Source organism: Triturus cristatus, chromosome 9 (assembly GCF_964204655.1).
Source record: "Triturus cristatus chromosome 9, aTriCri1.1, whole genome shotgun sequence".
Classification (NCBI taxonomy): domain Eukaryota; kingdom Metazoa; phylum Chordata; class Amphibia; order Caudata; family Salamandridae; genus Triturus; species Triturus cristatus.
The window spans coordinates 884,694,805-884,716,165 of NC_140592.1; the positions used below are offsets into that span (position 1 = coordinate 884,694,805).

A 21,361-nucleotide genomic window follows, 5' to 3' on the forward strand; every position below is an offset into this window, starting at 1 on the left:
TCATATTCTAGTGTGTTCTAATGAGCTGCTGTTCATAGACTTCTGTCCTAGACCAGCCTGATAAAAGCCAAACACGCTGTAAAAAAGGGTTACATTGGATCTTGGATGTGCGCAAGTCCATTAACTTCACTTTATTAATAAAAATGTTAAAGTCGTGATTCAGTTGCAGAAATCATTCTTAACTGCCTCTAAAGCAAGCCACAGAGAAACATACATGCAGGTGCAACCTGACCAGTTGGAAACAGCAAGATTATATGAAGCTTATCGGATACGAGGAGTGCGGCGATGAGCCATAATTGAGAGTGAAGCAGAAAATTAGAAGTCAAGAAGTGCTTCTTCGAGTTTGTGGAGATGAGGTTGTGATTGCTGAAGATCAGGAGAGCTGAACGAGAGAAAAGGTGTATAGACAGACTGATTAACCATAAGATTGGCTATCCACTGTCCGCTCACCAGCTCCCTTCAGTGTAGAGCAGCAACACTAATGAATGCAGGGGCAGTGCGGCGGAAAGGCAGGAGTGTCCGGACAAGGTGAAAAAGTACACACAGATTAGATCTGATTGAAAAAGTTGAGAACTGCACTGTCGGGAGAAAGGTAGCAATCTACTGAGGGACAAAGCGAATGCCTGTAAGCGTTTTGTACTGTGAGTGAACAAATGGGCAGGAAGGAGTGTCAGGAGATAGTGGAAGAGAGAGATTTTAGAAAAGTCTACTGGAAGCTGTACGCACTCTCCAAGTTCAACTACCATCTCAAATAAGCAAAACACGAACAGAAGATGGAATTAATACTTTTTGCATCAGAGTTTAGAAAAGTAAACTTCAAATGATGGTGAGCCAAATGCACAACAGTAAATGCAGGAAGTTGTTGCTTAATGGAAAACGACAAACCTACTGAGTGATAGGGTAGAATGTTCAGAGATATTGAGAGAGAAGCAGAAGGGATAATGAAGGCAGTGTGCGTGAACCAGGAGGGGTGACACTGCCAGTGCAGCAAGCAAAAGGCATCAGAGGGACAACGCACCTGTGGGTATGGAGATGGCGTGATTGGGAAAATGTGCGGGGAGAAGGAGGGATGATGGCAAGTGTACCTTGCGAAGCCAGGATGATTGAGGTGAGAGACATTACCCTGAAGCATTTTCATCCAAGAAAAATATCCGATTGTGCCTGGATTTTAATCTGCTCTTGTCATGAATACAAAATTGCTCACTTTTTCTACTTCTTTCTTGAGAGCTTTTTTTTTTTATCTGTCTCTCTCTGCAGGGGCCGCATTCCTTTGCCTTCTTTTATTTAACCTGTTTCTGTTAGCTTTTAGAACTCTGTACACTTTTTCCTGCTAACCAGTGGTAAAGTGCTTGGGCTTTCTCCTTTAAACATGGTAAGATTGGCATACACCCAATTAGCACCTTTTAATTTACGTATAAATACTTAGTAAAAGGTACTGCATGCACCCTGGGTGCTAAGTTACATGCTACAAGTGGGTTGCAACACTCTTTTTGCCACACGATAAAGTAGCACGGTAAAAGGTGTCTCAGTCATGTCACTGCAGCCTGTTGTGCAGTTTTGCCAGGCCTAAACCGTCGTTTTTAATACTTTTAAGTCCCACCTAAGGTAGGCCTATGAGGCTCATACGCAGGGCGCATGGTATTTAAAAAGTACAACATGTAGATTTAAGTTTTACATGTCCTGGCATGGAAAAACTCCTAAAGTTGTTTTTCACTGCTGTAAGGTTCTCTCTCCCACATTGACGTACCATATTTCACTTGATAAGTGCTAACATCAGTTTGGGACCAGATAGAGAAATGCTGTTTACACTCCAATTAATTGTAATTTAAAATCCTCTTTAATGATTAATTTGGATTTTAAGTTACCACTCTGAAAATACCACTTTTAGAAAGTTGACATTTTTCTGTCTGAACTAAGTGTGCATTTCTCCCAGTGGCCAGGGTCACGACTGTGAAAGACTCTCCTGTGTTTTTTTTTGTTTGTATTCTTTCCAGACATGTGGACAAAAGTATCTTGGGTGTGTGGCAGGGTATTGATCTCCTGAGCATGATGTCCTGTGGAGTTGTTCTCAGCCTTCCTGAGCTTCATAAGGGTAGCCTCAGGGCTTGCCCACCCTCTTCCTTGCTTCTGAGGGCTGCTTGCCCTCCCACTGACAAATGCAGCTCACACCTAGGCATGCCCTTTGTTACCCTTGACCAGCGGTTCTTAACCTTTTGACTTCTGTGGACCCCCACAGGATCATTACTGGAATCCTGAACCCCCCTCCGCACCCCTCCCTCCCCTCCCTCCCCCCCCTCCCCCCCCATAGGCCCCCCCCCCCCCCCGAGTCATTATTGGAAGCCTGGGACGCCCAGTCTAAGCAATTTCTATGATTTGGACCCCAAAACAATACACAAAAATACAAAAGCAAGTATACATAAAAAAGCTCCATCACATCGCTGACTTTCCCCTGGTCCAGTGCAACCAGATAACCACAAGTGACGCTTTGTGCTTCTTGCAGCTATTTTCACCGAAATATATAAAAACTAATATCTCCGGTTCTACTGATAGGATTTTTTCTTTTCTTTCTTTATTACATTTTGCTGTATTTTTCTAAATTGGTTTGGGGGATTTCTTGTGTTGTGTTTCACTTTATTACTGTTTGAGTGCTGCATCAAAACTTTACACATTGCCTACAAGTTAGGCCTGACTGCTTTTGTGGCAAATCACCAAGTGTTACGCACAGGTTTATGTAGTGACTTTAGTGGTTCACCCTGACAAATATTGTGTTGATTATTTGAGTGGGGCTTCCACCCCTCTCCACTGATAACCCAATTTCTTACAGTTTGTAATCAATTATAGCCAAAAGAGTCCCTCTACGGTATATGAAAAACAACTGGCGAATGCTGAGAGTAGACTTTGAAGGAATGCCACCACGGAGTCTGATAAATCTTGTTACCAAAACAACTGCAAGTTCATGAGATTTGATAAACTAATTTTGTTGCGACACCTTTCACAGGCTACTAACACAGCAGATTAAGTATTTAATAACACTGCTGTTTTTACAATTAGCTCGAAATTTGAGGAAACTTCCAGAGTCCTAAACTTTATCCTCTAATGGTTCCATCTCCAAAAACTCCTTTACCTGTTATTGGCTTTCTGGGGTTAGTTTGCCAAATTTCCCAACCCCATTTCTTATTACAAACCTTTGAGGCACTTAATTGCTATCTTTCTATAAATGGTGTAGATTTCAGTGTCCCACTTGTATTATGTTCTTTATTTAGAATATCCTCTACAAACAGTGAATTAAGGTTCTTATGTTGTCTCCCACTTCATAAGAAACCCTACCATCTCACTTTTACCAGTTGTGAATCACCGCTTATGGCTGATGCTGTAGAAAGAGTGATGAGGATTTAGCTGGAAAGACATTTTGAATCAAGAGGCTCTTTACACCACCCACAATATTGAAACTGCTCTAAATAGGAAATAGCCTTCTCCCTTTTATGGATGTCCCTTCAGTGTCCTGGTGTACCTAATTGTGATCTGCACCACATGATTGCATGTATGAGTCTTACTTTTGTGTCTTGGTTGAGTGTTAGATCATTCAAATAATTCCTAGACCCAAGAACTTTTTAAAGTTCAGCTTTAGGCTGGCTGCTTTTTTATTCAGGTGGGAATTTGCGAGCATTTGACATGGATTTGGAAGTGAGATTGCCACGGTTGTGTAGGCGTTCCAATATATATTAAGGATTCTTATGATGCAATATGCACTGTCAAGCATCAGAAGTGAAAGAAGGAACAGACTCGATTTAGTGATATGCCAGTGATCCCTCGCCTTTGTGTTACTGAGAAGGGCATAGCAAAATCCGGGTTTGATACCATATTTAAATTAGGTAAAAATGCTTCAATACTTCTGAAATGACTCTTCCAAAAAATATAACCAGATTGAAAAGAGCATACGCGTTGAAGTAGGAGCATGTGCATAGAAGGAGCATGCTTAGTCCAAAGAGCAATAGATCTAGCAGGCTGAAGAATTAAAACTAAATCTGAGGCATGAAGTTTGAATAGCGGATATCAGTGGTAATACTCTGGTTAACAGCTTTAAAAAAAAAAAAAAAAGATTTGACAGTTTTGTCATTCGTTAAGGTCCAAATTTGCTATTTCACTTATTTTCTTATCTAAAATCTTGCCACGACAATTAACACCTAAAAAGATAAAACTGACAAGATAGCACATTCTCAAAATGATTCCCTTAAAATGTTTCTAATCTGAGTACTGTAGCAGATGGAAAAGAATTAAAACCTTATACAAATAGACATCTTGAAAGTAAGCAATCAGACAGGTGTCACGGACAGCAGCTATAAATCGAGGCAAAAAAGTGACAAAGAAGATTAAACTGGGAACAGCCATATTTAAATGCATTTTTCCTAGAATCTCAACTTCAGCTCTTGAAGTATCACTCTTGGACGGGAGACAGCCTTTAAACGAAACTGTTACAACGCATACCTTTACATCGCATGTCGTTGCACCGCAAAAGGTGTGCAGCAGTGGGTAGAAGGTGTTGGATTTAACTCCAACACCTTACCTACTGTTGCACACACTGGAGTTGGAATAGAAAATTAATCTATTCCAACTTCCAGCGCCCCTCCGACAAAGTCTGAGTAAAAGTTTGCGTTGCAACGGCATGCGATGTAATAGCATGCGTTGTAACGTCACCTATTCACTTCAGAGGACTGTCAATTTTATTTATCATGCATAGTTCATTAAAACCATCACATGTACGTTCAAAACACATTAAAAACAGAGCCATTTAACATATAATCAAGTTGAATTGAGTCTGATTAACAATTAAAATAATATCGTATAGAGATCGGTCGCAATGAGCTGGACGCGAAAATGAAAACAATTGGGGCAGATGTTCAAAATCCCTGTACATTGCTTCCTGGACGTCTTAAATCTTTATATCTGTTGTAGCAGTAAAGTGCTTATTATACTGTGCAAACATCATGAGTTAAAGTGCGTGCCCTGCAGGTGTTGTGTTGCCCATTAAATACAGCATACCCTCTATTATACCTACACTCCAGCTATAGTTGAATTATTCTGTGGCATGCTCATTACATTTGTAATTTCTTGGTAACCCTCCAAGAAGCATCATTCTCACTCAAACCATAGATGATGGCATTCCTGAGAGGAGTACCATCTTCACAGGACTGTCCATTCATTGGTCGAATCCATGGTGACAGAAAACAAGTGAGCATGTTTAACGGTTGACGTGTTGCAGTGAACTTTAAAAGGGAGATTTTTTTTAACCACATTTCAAAATTGTTTTGCTGGCATTCAACAAGAGTATTTTGTTTCTCTCTCTCTCTTTTAATATTTATACAGGAAGTGTTATGAACTGATACTTTTAATTACTTCACGTTGAATCCACCCCAGGGCAAGCAGCCCTCCTGTAACCGTTTGTGAAGATATGAGGCTGGGTGCCAAAACCTTTGTCTCGTCTGTTGCTACTGCTTTCTGGGTTTTAACAAAGAAATACTGGATAAACTAGAAAATCAACTTGGTGTCTGTGTCTCTCTTACAATCACCAGGCTCATATTTCATCCAAGTTTTGACGAGTCCCTGAGATTTTATTTGTTCGTTTCTGTCAGTGCTGAAGGTGTGCAGGTACTGCTGCTGGAAACGATTGGCTGAGGCAGAGGTTATAGTGAGGGCCACTGGTATTATGCATCCGGGGAGGACCAAATTATGCGGGAAGGTTGACTAAAGTATGCGACAAAAAAAGGCAAAATATGCAGCGTAATGTGCCGCATTTTGTGACAGTGCTACTGCATTATTTTGTCTTTCAAGCACATATGAACAACGTCTGGGCAAAGGTTCCACACCGTTAGTAACAGATTAACATTCAAATATAGCATCAGGCAATTAAAAGGTGACTGTGGATTTTGCAAAGGGCCTCCCACTGTGCGGTTACGTCTTGCTGCTTTTTTTTTGGTAACTTTTGATCCGTTTGAGTTGGAAACGCTTCTTTTAAAACAAAAAACAAAAGAAATCTGCAAATTATCCAGCAGATAATGGATTATTTGGCAAATGCAGCAAAACTACAATTATGTGGAAAACTCAGCAGATGCAGAATCACATCATTCCAGCTGCCCTGATTAGTGTGCTAAACTGATTACTAAATAACTGCCCTAATTTACATATCCAGTTATGAAATAATTTCTTTTTTTAATATTGAGGTACTGATAGAGACCTCCATCCCGAAGCAAATACCTGTAAGTCTGAATTCGCAGACCATCTTCTCAGATCCATGCATGATACTCTCATTGAATCCTGCCCTGGTTAGTAATGAATCATGACAAATGCAAGCTATTCTGCAGGAAAATCCACCAGCCCCACCCATTACATTATCCCGTCTCCTCTTCCCTCTACCGTCCCTGCCAGTCACCATTTGTTGAAAAGTAGCCCTGTTGCTCCCTGTCCTTGGGTGGGTTTGCTTCTGTACCTCCATGTGCAATACACAGCAAGACATGCAAGGACAACACATTTCCAACCATACGCCCACACGGTCTAGCATGCTACCCATGTGAATATGCGCTTCAGCACCCCACATAGGGGTAGCAAGCAATGTACAAATGCTATAATAAACTAGAATACACAGGCCTATTAAATTCAGGCTCAGATAGGTGTTGGCCTCTGAGACGCACCCTAACACCAGGGAGTGGGTAGATCTCTGTGGTGGAATGAATGAAGATCAATGGTGTAGCAAGGGGGCCATGTGCCCACAAGCAAGCAGGAAAAAAACGGGCCTCCTTGCAGTTGGTGGAGTAGCAAAATACTATGTCCTGAGCACTTGTGTCACTGCACCTGCTGCTCTATTGATAGTTATGTTTTTGATGAGAAGGTGGCTCTTGCCGCATGGACGAACAGTGGCTTGTTTGGTGCATCTGTGTAAGGGTCTCTTTGATGCCCTACACTCTGATAGCCAGGCCCCTCCAGGACACAAGCCTCTGTATATGGCAGTTTGTTGCTATTGACACTGCTCTGTAGAGCCACTTCTCCTTTCTCCGTTTACACAATTAAACCCCCTAACTTCCCCTTATTCAGTGTGCTCCCTCTTTACTCCCACCCCTTCACATTATCATTTCATGCATCTCAAATGACACTAAAGTGGCTCAAAGAGCAACATGTATACACTGCAAAGACTGACTCTGCCCCAGCCTCCTCAACAAGGAAACATGCAAGGGATTTTCACAATCTTCTTTAGGTGTGGACACAGGGATGGCACAGCATTGGGAAGACTGGTTGAACTAGTGTGCAGGCCATTACTCTCTATGACCCCCGCCTCTCTGTATCATTGATGTCCCTGTTCCCACACATTACCTTGTCCCCTTTCAGCCATATTCTCCAATCCATGGCGCACGGGGGCCAGCACCACAGGAAGGCAACAGGGGGTGGGAGGAGGGGGGGTGTCATATGTTCTCCTTTCATATGAACAGAAAAGAGTAGATGGTAAACAAAGGCCTACAATTAACAGAAGCAAACTGTAATAAAGGGTAGCAAGAGCTTTTGAGTTTTGAACGAGGTAAAATTAGTCATGCTTTCCTAGAATTTTTAGGATGAAACCCAACATTTAGAACTTTCAGCTAAGGTATGGGTTAACCACTCGGCAAACACTAATTTTGCCATATTGCCATGGATATATTGTTGAGTTTGCTATGATAGGACAGTGGCAGCCTGCGCTATTAGCATGGAGGGTGGCGGTAGGGGCACAAACGCACACATAAACACTCACTCACACATGAAGACACACACACACATCCATTCACAACACTCACTCCCATATATTCATGCACACATGTACTCACGCACTAAACATTAAAAATAAAATCATACTTACCTGCGCAGCTCTGCCTCGTAGATGCCACGAGGGTTGGGATTGCTGCGTTCCCTCAGTGGCTGGCCTAAGGGCAGCCAGTGGGGGAAGGCAGCAGTCTCCATCCTCGAAGGTCCCAGAAGGGATGAGATTGCTACCTTCCCTCATTGGCTGACCTTAGATCAGCCAATGAGGGAAGGCAGCAGTCCCTCACTCGTCACAGATTGGGATGGGGTCAGTGAGACAGCTCACCCCAGCCCTCTCTGACAAGGTGTCGGTGATTGACACTCAGCCCTGGGCATTTTTGGGCTTCGAACTGAAGCACCCAGTTTCAAAGCAATCAGTTATGCTCCCCCTCATCACGAGGGGGAGGGCCTTGAGGTGCTGAGCTTGGCTGAAGATGTTACGCCCACAGGAGCTGTGACTTCTTCAGCCCGGCAAAGTTCACTTCAAGCAGCCAGGACCCTGCACATTTAGCGCATGCCTAGCTCCTGACTGCCTGACCTGAAAATAAAGTGTGTCTGTCAGGCTGACCTTTGCTCATCCTGAAAGACATTCTTTAGAGTGGCCATAAGGTGAGGGGGTGTGGCCCTCAACCCATTAGGACGGGCCGGGGGCAGAAAGAGGAAAAGGTGACCTGCTCCATGATTTGTTATTGATTGCTCAAATGGAAGTGTACCTCATACGTGTCTCGTGGCTCTTCCTATTACTGGGCTGTGATTGGCTGTCTACAGAGTTACAATGTTGATGCTTAGAAATTGTTAGTCTACCTTATTTTCAGAGTCACTGACCTCTGTATACTTCTCTCCACAGGTCGTCTGGCGGAAATTGGGTGACGCAGCAAGTTCCAAGCCCTCCATCAGACAACACCTGTCTGGAAACCAGTTTAAGGGCCCATTGTAGTCCTTACTTCTGAAGACTTTTAACAACCCAGGGGAGACGAGTCTCACTGTCCTGTTTGTTTGGACAAATTCCGTTGTAAATATGACCACTATTGGCTTGGTTTCTACAAGTCCGAACGCTATCTTCGATACATAATTAGCGATGGCATATGTGTACAGCAGGCAAATATTCCTAAATGTAGACATTCCGAACTTCAAAAAAAATTGCAAGACTTTTATTAGTAAAAAGTCATCTTCTTCTGCATGGCCATCCGATGGCTCGTCATGTGGGTAGCATTCCCAGATATTGAGCAAGAGCGTTTAGAAACAAAACGTGAAACCAGGAGACATGGGATCACCGAGACAACCACAATGTACAGCAATGTGCAATTCAAGTGTCCACTAAGGGACTTCCGTGAAATTTAAAGAAAGTTGTCATCTGTTCTAATGTGAATCGTTTGCCAATATATCAACAATCAAGTATTGCATCTGGATGTTTTATAACGAACAGAACAGTTTGTTGTAAAACTTCTCACGATTATCTTATGAAGTGGATTATACGCATCGGGCTTTTTTTATTTTTATTTTTACTTTACAGTAAAGGAACAGTCATCGCTGCAACAAGAGTTCCTCGTTCACCTTCAAGAGCATGGAATTAAAGATGGACGTTTTGGCACCCGTAGGCCTTTGCCGTAGAAGTGTACTTTTTTCTGTGCATAGCTGCTTTACTAAAATGTTGTAATCGTGAACACTCCCGAGCCAGGGTAGTAGATTGCATTAACATAGGCTTTGATGAACAATGCTGCTGTATAAGCTTTATTTTTGTTACTAAAATGTCGCGATGACTAAAATCTTTTTCTTCAAGAAACTGTACATAAAAATGATGGATTTATATTTTGTACATGATATTGTTCATATATAGAGATAGCTTACCCTATTGTTGTTTTCACCGGTTACTGGAGAAAGTAGACCTGAGTGGAGCTAGAACAAGTATTATGTCCCTGTCTGTAGGACTGTATTTCACTTTACAAAGGACACATATGTTTTGTTACTGGGCTGAAAAAGGCAATTTAGTTCAAACTTATAGCACTTTGGCCAGCCTCTTGAGTTTGTGCTGTGTAAGTGATGGAGGAGACCCCAGCTTTGAGAGTGCTGTCCGGTGCGGCAGAGGTCAGGAGCACGGGTGGCAGTGTGCCTAACCTTAGCAGAGGAGACGCTGACTTCAGCCTTTGCCTTTAAAGAAGGTGCCTCTTGGGGTGAATGATCTTTTACTGGAGACCTCCCTAGAGGTACAAGTTGCTCTGCGTCAGAGGAGACCCCTGCTTAAGCCTCTGGCTGTAAAGATGGTGCCGGGTGGACAGTCGCGAGAAGCATGCTCTGTACTGTCACTTATGTCTCTCACAGGTCTTCGCCCACTGTAAACGCTAGGTTATTCTTTTTTAGCAAAAGAATGAAGGGGGATGAAAATAAATTCAGTTAGAAGAAACTAACAGGCCAGTTAAGGAGAGTGTGTGGGGTCATAGATAGAAGTATATTAACTATACACTGCCACTTTGCACAGTGAAATCTGAAGTAATTTAGCAGCCTCAATCCTGTTCTATGCTCAGTTTGGCGAATTGTACCAGTTTTATTACTGTTTATGAAAGGTGACGTTTTTATTGTGTTTAGTTGCGGAGTTCTGGCCAAGAAACCGATACATTACTGAATAAACTCTAAATCTTCTGAAAGAATGTAAGCATGCTGTATAGGAAGAGCTTCAAATGGCCGCTTTGTCCCTTTTCTGTTAGACTGCAAAGTTCAAGTGGGGTGTGTGGGGGGGGGGGGGGGGGGGGGGGGCACCAACAACAGTTTTTTGTGTTTTTTTTTTTTTAAACATATTGAGAAAGTCCCTACTTCAGGCTCGGAATCGAGTCATATATTCATGTTTAAAGACTTTCTGGAGTTTAAAATGCAATATATTAATCCTCCAGAATGAACACAAGGCCTTGACATCTTTTACCCAGTTTAAAGCTCCTACCTCCTGTACATCATAAATAAATAAATAAAAATCCAGCAGATATCGATTTTCCGGCTCACTGTATCATGCAGGGATCAAGATGCATAGCACCGCACGCGTTCTACTTACATTTTGAACGTCTCTGCGGTTGTACCACATCCCTAAAAAGCTATTAGGGGATTTTGTTTCCTGCATTTAATGGTAAGGGATTTATTACAAGATTTGTTCTGTGATTTATTGATCAAATCCATGAAAATACGTTAATAGCCTGGCGTTAGCAAATTGAGCCACCTGTTGGAGGTTTCATGAGAGTCAGTTATTTGAAGGGTACAGAGGTGGGAACCACTCACCTGCTATGGAATCATGTCACATACATGCAGGAGCGCTCCATGGTTGATAGCAAAGGTATAGGTCAATGTATTAAGTACTCTTTATCTGGTACCTTTCATGGCCCATAAAAAAATACAATTCCATATGAAAATATATCACTGCTGTTAGTTAAACCGGTCTTGTTACTAGAGAAGTAGACTGTAATGGCAGTCTAGCGCAGAAGTTTAAAATAAAACGTAAAAAGCATGTCCTGCAGTTCAAACATGTTTTGTTAGTAAACCTTGGTCCAGTTCCCCTCAAATGCTTATTTAGTTATTTCCCCTATTACATTAGTATCAATGCATTTGATACCAATGTAATGGCATGTTCGAGATATGGGATTCAGATAAAACTATATTTTAAAAATATATATTTTTCGAAATAATAATCAGACTTGCCTCAGGTCGGTTAAAGTACATGCATGAACGAATGCACACTGTGAAGTCACCAAGAGGCACCAACTATGACTGCCTTCCTGGTTTATGAAATTGTTGGACCCGGTTGAGTAGTGTTTCAACACTAGTCACAACAATGCACAAATACACAGGAATAAAATCAAAGCACCATGTGTGAACCGGTTGTGCTATGCCTTTCATTACATACGTATTACTTGTCTGGGTTTCTGCTGCCTTTTCTTGTTCACTCGCTGCCACCATGTTAGCAGAATTCCCACCACATTTGCATAGTTTGGGAAGAAAGTCTTTCACATTTCTCAGTGTGACCCTCCAGTGTAATTGGTCCACCACCATTTCGGGTTAGGGAGAACTCCAACTCAGATTAAGCCATTGGTATGAACCAAGATGGCCTGCCGGAGTGCCCAGTGCTGGGTTTGACAAAACAAAAAAGGTGGTGTGCTGAAAGATTGCCTCCTCCAAATATCCTGCAGTACAGACAGCGGGGTGGTGTGTGAAACATAGTGGACTTTTCCACTCTGTTCTATATAACGCTTGGTCTACGCAATCATCAGCTTTCTAATTTTGACCCATTTTATTTATTTCTGCAGCTACAATGATTTTGGAAAAGTTATTGTGAATCTACTCTGGAACCATGTTGAGTAAACTAACTGGCTTGGCAATTTCCCGGTAGGTTTGTAGATTCCCTTCGTCAGTGAATCCATGTTGGTTCTAGATGATCACAGACTAGACAACTGTCTCTCGGCAATAGTCCTTTCGGGCTTGCCGGCTGTATTAAGCACTATCAGCCTTATGTTTCTGCTCAGAAGCCTACGTGAGCTGTGCCTGGGTGGACAACTCAAATTAGTTTAGATCGTCCTTGATAAAGAGGAGGCATGCAACCAGATGTGTTTTTATATATATATATACACATATATATATATATATATCTGGTTGAATGAGTTGGCCTAAGTGAGTCTTTACTGTCCCCGAATAATCACTCCTTTTGGTTACCTAATTTAGTCCTTGTCTTTTTTCTTTCAATCATCTGTCATTGAAACCCAGATTCTCCATAATGTGGAGGGTGATTTAGGGGCATATGTGTCAAATACCGTTATTGCGATTCTTAAATAGCGATTTTTAGAGAATCGCAATTTGAGAATTGCAAAACGGGAAGTAATAAATTCGCAAATATTTTGCGATTCCTTGGCATTCCTTAATTGCGATTCGCAAATTGCGAATCGCAATTAAGGAATACCTTCCCATTCATTCCTATGGGCTAGGAGGCCCATAGGAATGAATGGGAAGGCATTCTCAATTTGCAATTCGCAATTATAGAATCGCAATTGAGAATGCAATTTCAAGGGTGCCAGAGTGTCAAAAGGACACCCTGTTGCACCCCTGAAATATGTATGTGCGCCACATGGCACTTTGAAAAATGCAAAAAAGCGCATTTTTCAAAGAAATCGCAAATTACCACCAACTTGAAATTGGTGGTAATTAGCGATTCCTTAAGGCCAAAATCGCACTTTTTCTGGAATCGCAAAATAGAGAATCGCAAATTTTGCGATTCTCTAATTTGCAATGCCCTTTTGGGATGATAAATCCCAAAAGGCCTTTTCCCGTTCGCAAACGGGCTGATTCTGAGAATCGGCCCGTTTGCGAACGGGGAAAGGGCTTGATACATATGCCCCCTGGTTGTCATACCTGTAAATTTCAAACAATGTATGAAACCATTCTGGGGTTTCTTTCCATTTCGAACATCTCGAAGGTGTCAGCCAAACATACACGGGTAGTTCTGGAAACTGCAGGGCCTGCAATTAATAACCGTGCAATCTATTTAAGAGTAGCCTGCATGCCCGACTGGTCCTCCGTGTTGGAACATTTGACCATGCTTCTTTGATTTATTTACCTGACAGGAGCTGGTCAGGGTAACCGGGTCTGCGCCATTAAGAAATCTAAAAAAGGGATTACTTAAAATAGAAGTTTATACTCCAGATGTGCCGGTTATAACCCTTCCATTGACATTTGACGAAACCTCTTTGGTGTTTTTTGAGCTTGCATCAGGTATCTGTGGCAACACACATCTTGTGTATGATCCCAGCTTTCTAAAACTGCCAGACAGCTCTTCACCCTAAAGCCTGTGGCCTGGTTGGAGTAGATTATTATTGCAAGGAAAGGTTGATTGGCATTGCCTTTTCCATGCCTCTCCCCTTCTTCTGGCACAATCTAATTTTAATGTGCTTTCTTTCAGGAAGCACCTGAAAACCTGTCTTTTCATGCAGCTTTTTCAAAGGAGTTTAGGACCAGCATTTGTTTGTGCCGCAGGAGGGAACTGTTTGGTGTCGAAGTGTTTTACAAATAAATGTAAACACGAGAATGTAGTAAGCTACGTGGAGTCTAGTAGTCTAGAAACACTGTACATTTGAGTTTTGATTTGTGTCAGAGGCATTAGAAAAAAATGGAAGTAGGTACATGCATGAACGTGGTAATACCAGACTGAAAGACAACATATGTTTAATTACACAAACCAGCAAGCCTTGATGCATTCAACATACTGGTCATTCAGTTCAGCAGACCACGGATGCGTTCATCAGAAATGCATTTATGGTCACTGACATTAGGTAGTGTCGGCCCACCTGACTTAAGCCTTCATGTCTTCTTCCACTCTACATAACATGCCTTGGACACTGAAGTGGTTGTTTTAATAACATATGGTCATGCCCAGTCCCACTAACCCTAGTAAATACATCTATGTATGCAATACTGAAGTGTAGAATAAAAAAATACAGAACATCTGAAACTTGGAGGTACCATGCGGCACTACTTAAGTTGTATTATCAACTTTGATATTTCTGTGTCATCTGGCTCTAAGCAATGTTATCTGCTTGTCGCTGGTGGGGTTTCTATTGTCATACTAGGCATCTGGGGCCCCCTCAATATGAGGTTTCTCCAAGCAGTGGTGGGCGGCATTCATCGACTTGACAGTTCCATTCAGTTAAGTAGCTACCCCAGGACATCTTTTCACACATATGTGGAAAGGTGTTCCTTTGCTACACATACTCTTAACTGGAAATCCCTGTTGGTTTAGTAGGTTTCCCTATTACACTTATTTTGGATCCTTGCCACCACAACTAATGTGTAGTTATTATACAGTTCAGGTGATCCATTGGACTCGTTCAGTGTAGAGGTGATACAGCTCTCGACATCCCAGAGGCTTTTTGAGTTTGGGTGAGATTCTCTCAATGGGCGTATCTCAGTTTGCTAACTGACAGAGGTACGTAACGGATATTAGCTTTGGTATAAACAAATTCAAGGAAACATGTGCTCCACCCTTGAATACCCAGGTCAGTTTGAAGCGCTGCTGGCAATACTGCCTCCGCTATGGTGTACACACTTTCTTTTAATTTGAGAAGCTCGCCACAAAGATCTCTGGACTTTCAGAATTTGGCTAGTTCTTTTATGGTAGTTTTGACTGACTCTTAGATGACCACATAGAACACTACACCTCAAGCTTTATTTTAAAGGTAAGATTCAGATATCTTAGCTTCAGATCCATGCCTTATTTACTTGTAGGGTTTATTTTCATCCCCTTTTGATTCAACTGCAGCCCTCTTCCCACTATGCTAACTCTGCCAACATCTGTCTTGGTGTCTTACAATTAACATTGTTGGAGTGCTCAGGTAGAGTCACTGCATAATGGCAAGTGCCTGCATCCAAGATTACTGTGGTTCCCCAATGTGCCCATGACTGCCCGGACAAATTGGATGGATGCACTGGAGCAGACTCTCTTTCCAAAGCAGCTGATCGGGTGAACGATATCAGCGTAGGGATGGACATTGCAAGATTAACTTAAAATGCTTCTCCATGTGCATGTACTGACACAAACTAGGAAAAAAACTAGTCTCAGATTGCTTTCATGACTTCTTGTTGTACTGCTTCCCTCTAAGATTTGGTGATCTTTAAGACGTGAATGTGTAAATTGAGTTTGAGTACATAATGATATTGTTAACTAAATGTTGCTTTTGGGAAGCCATTACTAATGACCTCTGTATGTATGGGATACACGAATACTAGGGTGAGATGATCCAAGTCAGTTTACCAAGGCCCATCCTATCAGCCAGAGACGCATTGTGTCTCAAAATGTGATTTTCCCTAGGTCACAAAAATAATATGGTGGTCTAGAATCCCAAGCCTCTTTTTCAAACATTTCAAAAGAATGGCACTTCTCAAAATTCTGGTTGTTATGTTTTGTTCGTCATTTTTTGTACACACGACCACCCCTTCACAATTGGGACTGTTTAAAAAATAAAAAAATAAAAAAGCACTCCGATTTATAAACACATTATGTGGCATTACAATATTTTAATTTCCTCAACTTTTGCTTACTCGTTTTGACTGAAAGTCTGACAAGATGGTACAGTTCCCAGCTTTGCTCTTGTTATGAATGACATTCAGATATCCTGTAGCAATACCACAAACCGTATGTCTTTTCTTCCAGCATACCGCATAATCTTATTGCAGTATGATGCAACACGTCCTAATATTTTTGATTTATCTACAAAGAATTGTGCATCATTTGATACAAAGTAAGCCACTTTTTGATTTCTAAATGAAGGATAAAAATGTACTACTGATCTTTTTTTAAACCACGAAATCTTCTATAGTTACAACCTGAAATAAATATATTTTTCGTATGTTTGGTTGATGAATTCAGTTGAAAATTCTTTTATGTGGTAAACCTGTGAATGCACAGCCTGCTGTATTTTCTGTATAATGTGATTGAATTAAAAACTGGAAAAAATACCGAGCCTACATTTTTGTGCCGTAGAATGAAGGTCCAGCCTCTTGCCTGTCTGAACCAAACACCAGTTTTATGTTTTGTCCACTGTACAAAGTAAAATAAGGAAAACTAAGAGTCTGATTTCATAATGTGGTAAAAAAAAAAAAAAGATCTGAACTATTTTAGTACATGAGGTCAGAAATAAAATTGTGATGATATTTACTTGAGGTTGAACAAAATAAAGTGAATTCTTTACAAGCAAGCCAAGGTGTTTGTGTAGTTGGTGGAAGTGTGGTGCCTCTTTGAGTTTCCATTACACTCAACTACAACTGTGGGATTTTTAAAAAGACACACACGCACGCGCGCACACACACACACGAAAAGTTTAGTAATTTTAGCTACGCAGGTATTATATTGGTCATTGTGTGTAGGATAAAAACGTATGGGCACTCGGTCTAAATTGTTGTTAAATAGTGATCATATTGGCTGAGCCTGGCACAACTTATCGGTCACAGTCAAAGAGGGAATGAGACATGGACTGAACAAGGCGGAAGTTGTCATCCAGGCCACTCTTGCCCCAGTGTGTCCTTGTGCCGCCCTGTCATTGTAGTCCCTGCAGCCTCAGTTGGCTCAGGCTCAGGAGACACCCGTCTTCTGAGTCCAGACATGTCCGGGTACTGCATTCTCTGTGGCGCTGGTTTCCCATCTCCTCCCTTAACTTTGCAGGGGCCTCGCTGCTGAGCCAGTCGGGCACGAAGAGAGAACGGCCATCCAGACTGTGCCTCTCTGGCTGTCTGCGTTTGTGCACGTGCCAAAAGGCACGTGACCTGCACTTAATGGTGGGCACGAGGGCTCCGAGTGGAACTGATTAGCCTGTGATGGGTTTACGAGGACGCGCACAATGACATTGATTAGCATATGATGAGAGATACCAGCGAACACAATGGCACTGATGGATTGTGACTGGGATACCAAGATCGCAGTGGTTAGTCAGTTTGGCATATGATGTCATTGCTTGACACTGGATTGTTGTTAAATGGGTGTACATTGGCAAGGACCAATGATGATGACATTCACATAGTTGTAATGACTGGCGTGGCATGACAGCAATGGTTTGTGTGCAATTCGAATGATGGCAATGACAGGTATATTTATTTTCTAAGATTGAAAGCATGATGTAGACTGGATTAAAAAAGCTAATATTTTCGGACAAAACTAGTATATTTTAAGAAGATATTATGGCAATGTTTGCAGACAAAATAAGTTTATTTGCTGAAAAGTATGTAGTCGGCAAAGCATGGATTATCTGAAAATGACATGTTGATGCTTAGATTATATGGGCACAATGAGTTATTTACTGACAATGATAGTCTACAATTGAGCAACAATGAGTCCATTCACCAAGTTTTTCAAGCTCCTGTTTGAGTGATCCTTCATGCTGTTAACTGGGCTCTTATTGCTGATATTTTAGCACCTTTTTGTTGGTCTCAGAAGAAACTCTGACCACGCAACCAAGAGACCAAACCGCCCCATGCCCTCTTCGCTCCCATGTGGGAGTCCACTACAGCATGCGTAAGACTCGGTTGTGTAAAAGTCATACTCCCACTACCTCGAATCGTCTCTCTAACTAAGCTATCGACGACGCTCTAAATACTCAATCTGCATGTACAGTCAGTCGAGGGAGTTCCCACGTGAGATCCTGCACAGGTATATACGAATGTTGCTGGTAGCCGTGAAAGGCCACCACCTAAATACATACTGTGAAGCTATCCGACACCAATGAAACAAAGCTCCCCTAACTCCCCTTCACCAACCCCCAGAACCCCTGCTACCTCTTTCACATGGACCCTCCACCCGGAGTTTCTCCCATCTACCTTCCCTGCCCACCTTCTGTCCTTGACTATTTCTTCTTCATCTTCCTTTCTCCTCGCTCAAGGGGTTGTCCCATTACCAACCCATGTTACAGAGTCACACTTACTCCGGGGTTCCCCAGTGATGTCATGACTGACTTGAACGTGCTCCCATAGGGGATATAGAGGGAGACCTCTTACTATTTTTGTTATTTTTATAGTGATTGATTTTATAAAATTATTAATAGTGCGCCTGTTCAGCTAACACAAAATGATCCTTGTTCCTCCTCCCCATATAGAAACGATAGTTCTTGTTTTGGTACCTACCTCCTTTCTGAAAGTGCACACTGCTATCATTAGGTACACCTGCGTGGACATAGATCACTGAAACTATTATACAGGACCACATTTGAATTATGCATTTTTTTCATTTTACCATACCACCCCCTTACTGAGGAGAATAGGAATGTTTCTATTGAAACAATGTAATAGGTTTTTGCATTTATATGACCATACATTTCTTTTTTTTAACTATAAATTGGAAGTCCTTATTGATTCCCACTGCCTCCTGAGAACTTACTTATCAGGACTGTGGAAGCACATCCACACTGGCATCCAAAGAGCTCCAGCAATTCAGAAATAAGCACTGGCAATGCCAATAGGTCTGGGTTTAATGTATTAATGCCTACAACGTTAGCATACTAGAGAAGAAACCCAGGGGAGAGGGCCATGAGGAGCAGAAACAGGCTTAACTATGGAAGCACTCCAGTGGAAGTGGTAGGAGACTATAAATCAGTAGCATTAGGTAAGAGATGAATACTGCAGTGGGCTGAGTCAAGACACAAGTGGCAAAGCCTCAAGCTAACAACTGAAAGAGGCTGGTCAGAACAAGCCAGTGGTCAAAAGGAGTGGACCCAAAGGACATTCTATGTATATTGTTAGCAATCACTCTGAGAGCTGCACTGTCGAATCAAAAAAACGAATTTCTTAAAGGAATACTATTCCCCCTACACAAAATGAAACCACCCGATGCATTCCCTTAGTTATTATTTTACCGGCTTTGGCCAGTGTTTGTAGGTCAATGTAAGTAGAAAAATTGGGGAAAGCCAGTAAGAGCTGCTTTAATGTTTACTCTTTGAACCATGTACATAATACAATAAATATATTAAAAAAAACACTCCTAAAGTAGTTTTGAGCAGCTCAGTCGATTTATAAAAGATTATAATGGCAAAAAGAGGATTTTACATACCTCGTTACATAAGTATCAGCCCCATGGACATCATTTAAGGGTCGCCAGGGATCGCAGCCTTGACCCCTGGCTTGTCCCTTGCGACCCCTGAGTTGTCCCTGATGACCCTTGGTACTGCCTTCGCAACCCCTGGCCTCAAGGCTGGCAAAATCATTGCCAAGAATATGCAGGGGGCTCCACATTCCTTATTTTCTGCCTGTTTTTCATTATAGTTAATAATATTCTTTTATTCATTATTAGTGTAATAAACAAACGGAGCTCTCTTAGGACCTAAGATGGCAGCTGTGGTAAGTAAAAATGTTTTTAAATGTATGTTGTGTGCGTGCTTGCGGTTCACTACAATACTTTGTTTAAAAGCAGAATTCAACATAGTACCTCGCCAGATTGTCATCTCCAAGAACTACTGCCTTTGTCATTTTCTATTTTTTGTAGACTGCCTCTTCCAGCTTGTACAATACTCAAGGTGTGTTATAATATCTTCAAAGCACTGTAAATTGTACAAACATCCGACTTTAAAGACTAATTAAAAGCTCTACACTCTTCACAGCTCAGGGCAGCTCTGTGTCTGGAAAGTCCATTATTCAGAATAGATTTCCACACATTGAGCCACCCCTTCTATTGCCTCCGGAATTTGGATCTTTTGCTTAAAGATGGTGCAATATCTGACACTTTGAAATATCTTTTTTTAATTCATATGTGCTCCTACCTTCTGGATTCACAGTGTAGTACTGGCCTGTCGGGCCCTACCAGAGAGGCCAGCCTGAAAGCTCCCGTGAGTGCGGTGGATTTTTGGTCCTGTCACAGCCCAAGGGACCAAACTGTTTGGTCCTTTTCAAACTGGTCCATGTGGCAGTGCCCGAGTGCCTGATCAGCAAATCCAACACTTGATTCACATAGGCCAGGTCCTAAAATGGTAATAAAATATAGTAAGTGCCTACACCCAAAGTACTGTTTATGCACAGCCAAATGCAGGGGTTGCAGAATACCAAGGCATTCTAGTTTTGATTCCACCTTATTTCCCTTTCTTCAACCACGCTACTCTTCCTGCATTTTTAACTCCCTCTTGCAGGTTCTTTTTCATCCTTACGTTCTCCATTTCCCACTATTTTCTCCTTCTGCCTTTCTATCTCTTGCTCATTTTTCCAGGTTTAATGATGAAAAATAAGTTGGGTATCCCCAAAAATGAGTACTAGTGCTGAACACATGCACACTTTAAGCACACAAATGGCCCCAGTAACATGGGAGCAAATCTCTACTAACAGTGACACATAGAGGTTTGTGGAGGCAATCAGCCATTGTTTTCCTTGCTTCTCTTTTGTCTGAGCTCTTGCAAAGTGTCGTAATGCTAAGATAAGTTGCAATATGGAGAACAGTATTTGTGGTCTTGGAGACCAGCCATTTTCTCTTTTGAATGCTCAGGTATGGAGGGCATTCAGAACAGTGAACAAAACAACCCAGAACAAATCGGTGGTCACCATTATACTCTCAGCTAATGGAGTTATAGTTTCAATTCATTATATAAACATGAGCCGTGTGTAGGTCATGAAAAGAGGTACATTTTTGGTGATTGTTGCCCCATGTAGTCTCTCCTCTTCCCAACAAATGTGTAACTTGCCACCTATAAACATGTCAAAAATTACTTCTCAAAGCTGTCAGTCAAAGACGTGCCCAGTCAATTTCACTCATGCGTCTTGCGTATGCAAGACGCATGAGGCCTTGTAGCCCATCTGAAGCATCCCTATGTACCTTTAGCCATTCCCTCAAACATGAGTGAGTTGGTGTAATCCCCTACCGATGGCATAAGAGTAGGTGGGTCACTGTTGGCATAAGAAAGGATCCCTTCAGTAGTAGTAGTAACAGAGGTATCATAAAAGTAACTTTAGCATACACTGTAGAAAATAGGCCTCAGCTAGGCCTACCAGTGCAAGGGGTTCGCCCTTCTCTGCACTATTGGAAAGAAGTTGGCACAGAAACTGAAATAGAAAA

At 41.8% G+C, this 21,361-nt stretch overlaps 1 protein-coding gene across 2 annotated transcripts in view; it reads left to right on the forward strand.

The window, feature by feature from the left end:
• CCDC85C (coiled-coil domain containing 85C) overlaps window positions 1–10,500 on the forward strand; it is a 288,288-nt gene extending 277,788 nt beyond the window's left edge. For both annotated transcript variants that reach the window (XM_085626416.1, XM_085626417.1), the window contains one exon: window positions 8,669–10,500. In XM_085626416.1, the coding sequence (XP_085482542.1) occupies window positions 8,669–8,758 (90 nt within the window). In that variant the 3' untranslated portion in view covers window positions 8,759–10,500. The remainder of the gene's footprint in view (window positions 1–8,668) is intronic.
• Window positions 10,501–21,361: the final 10,861 nt, after the last annotated feature.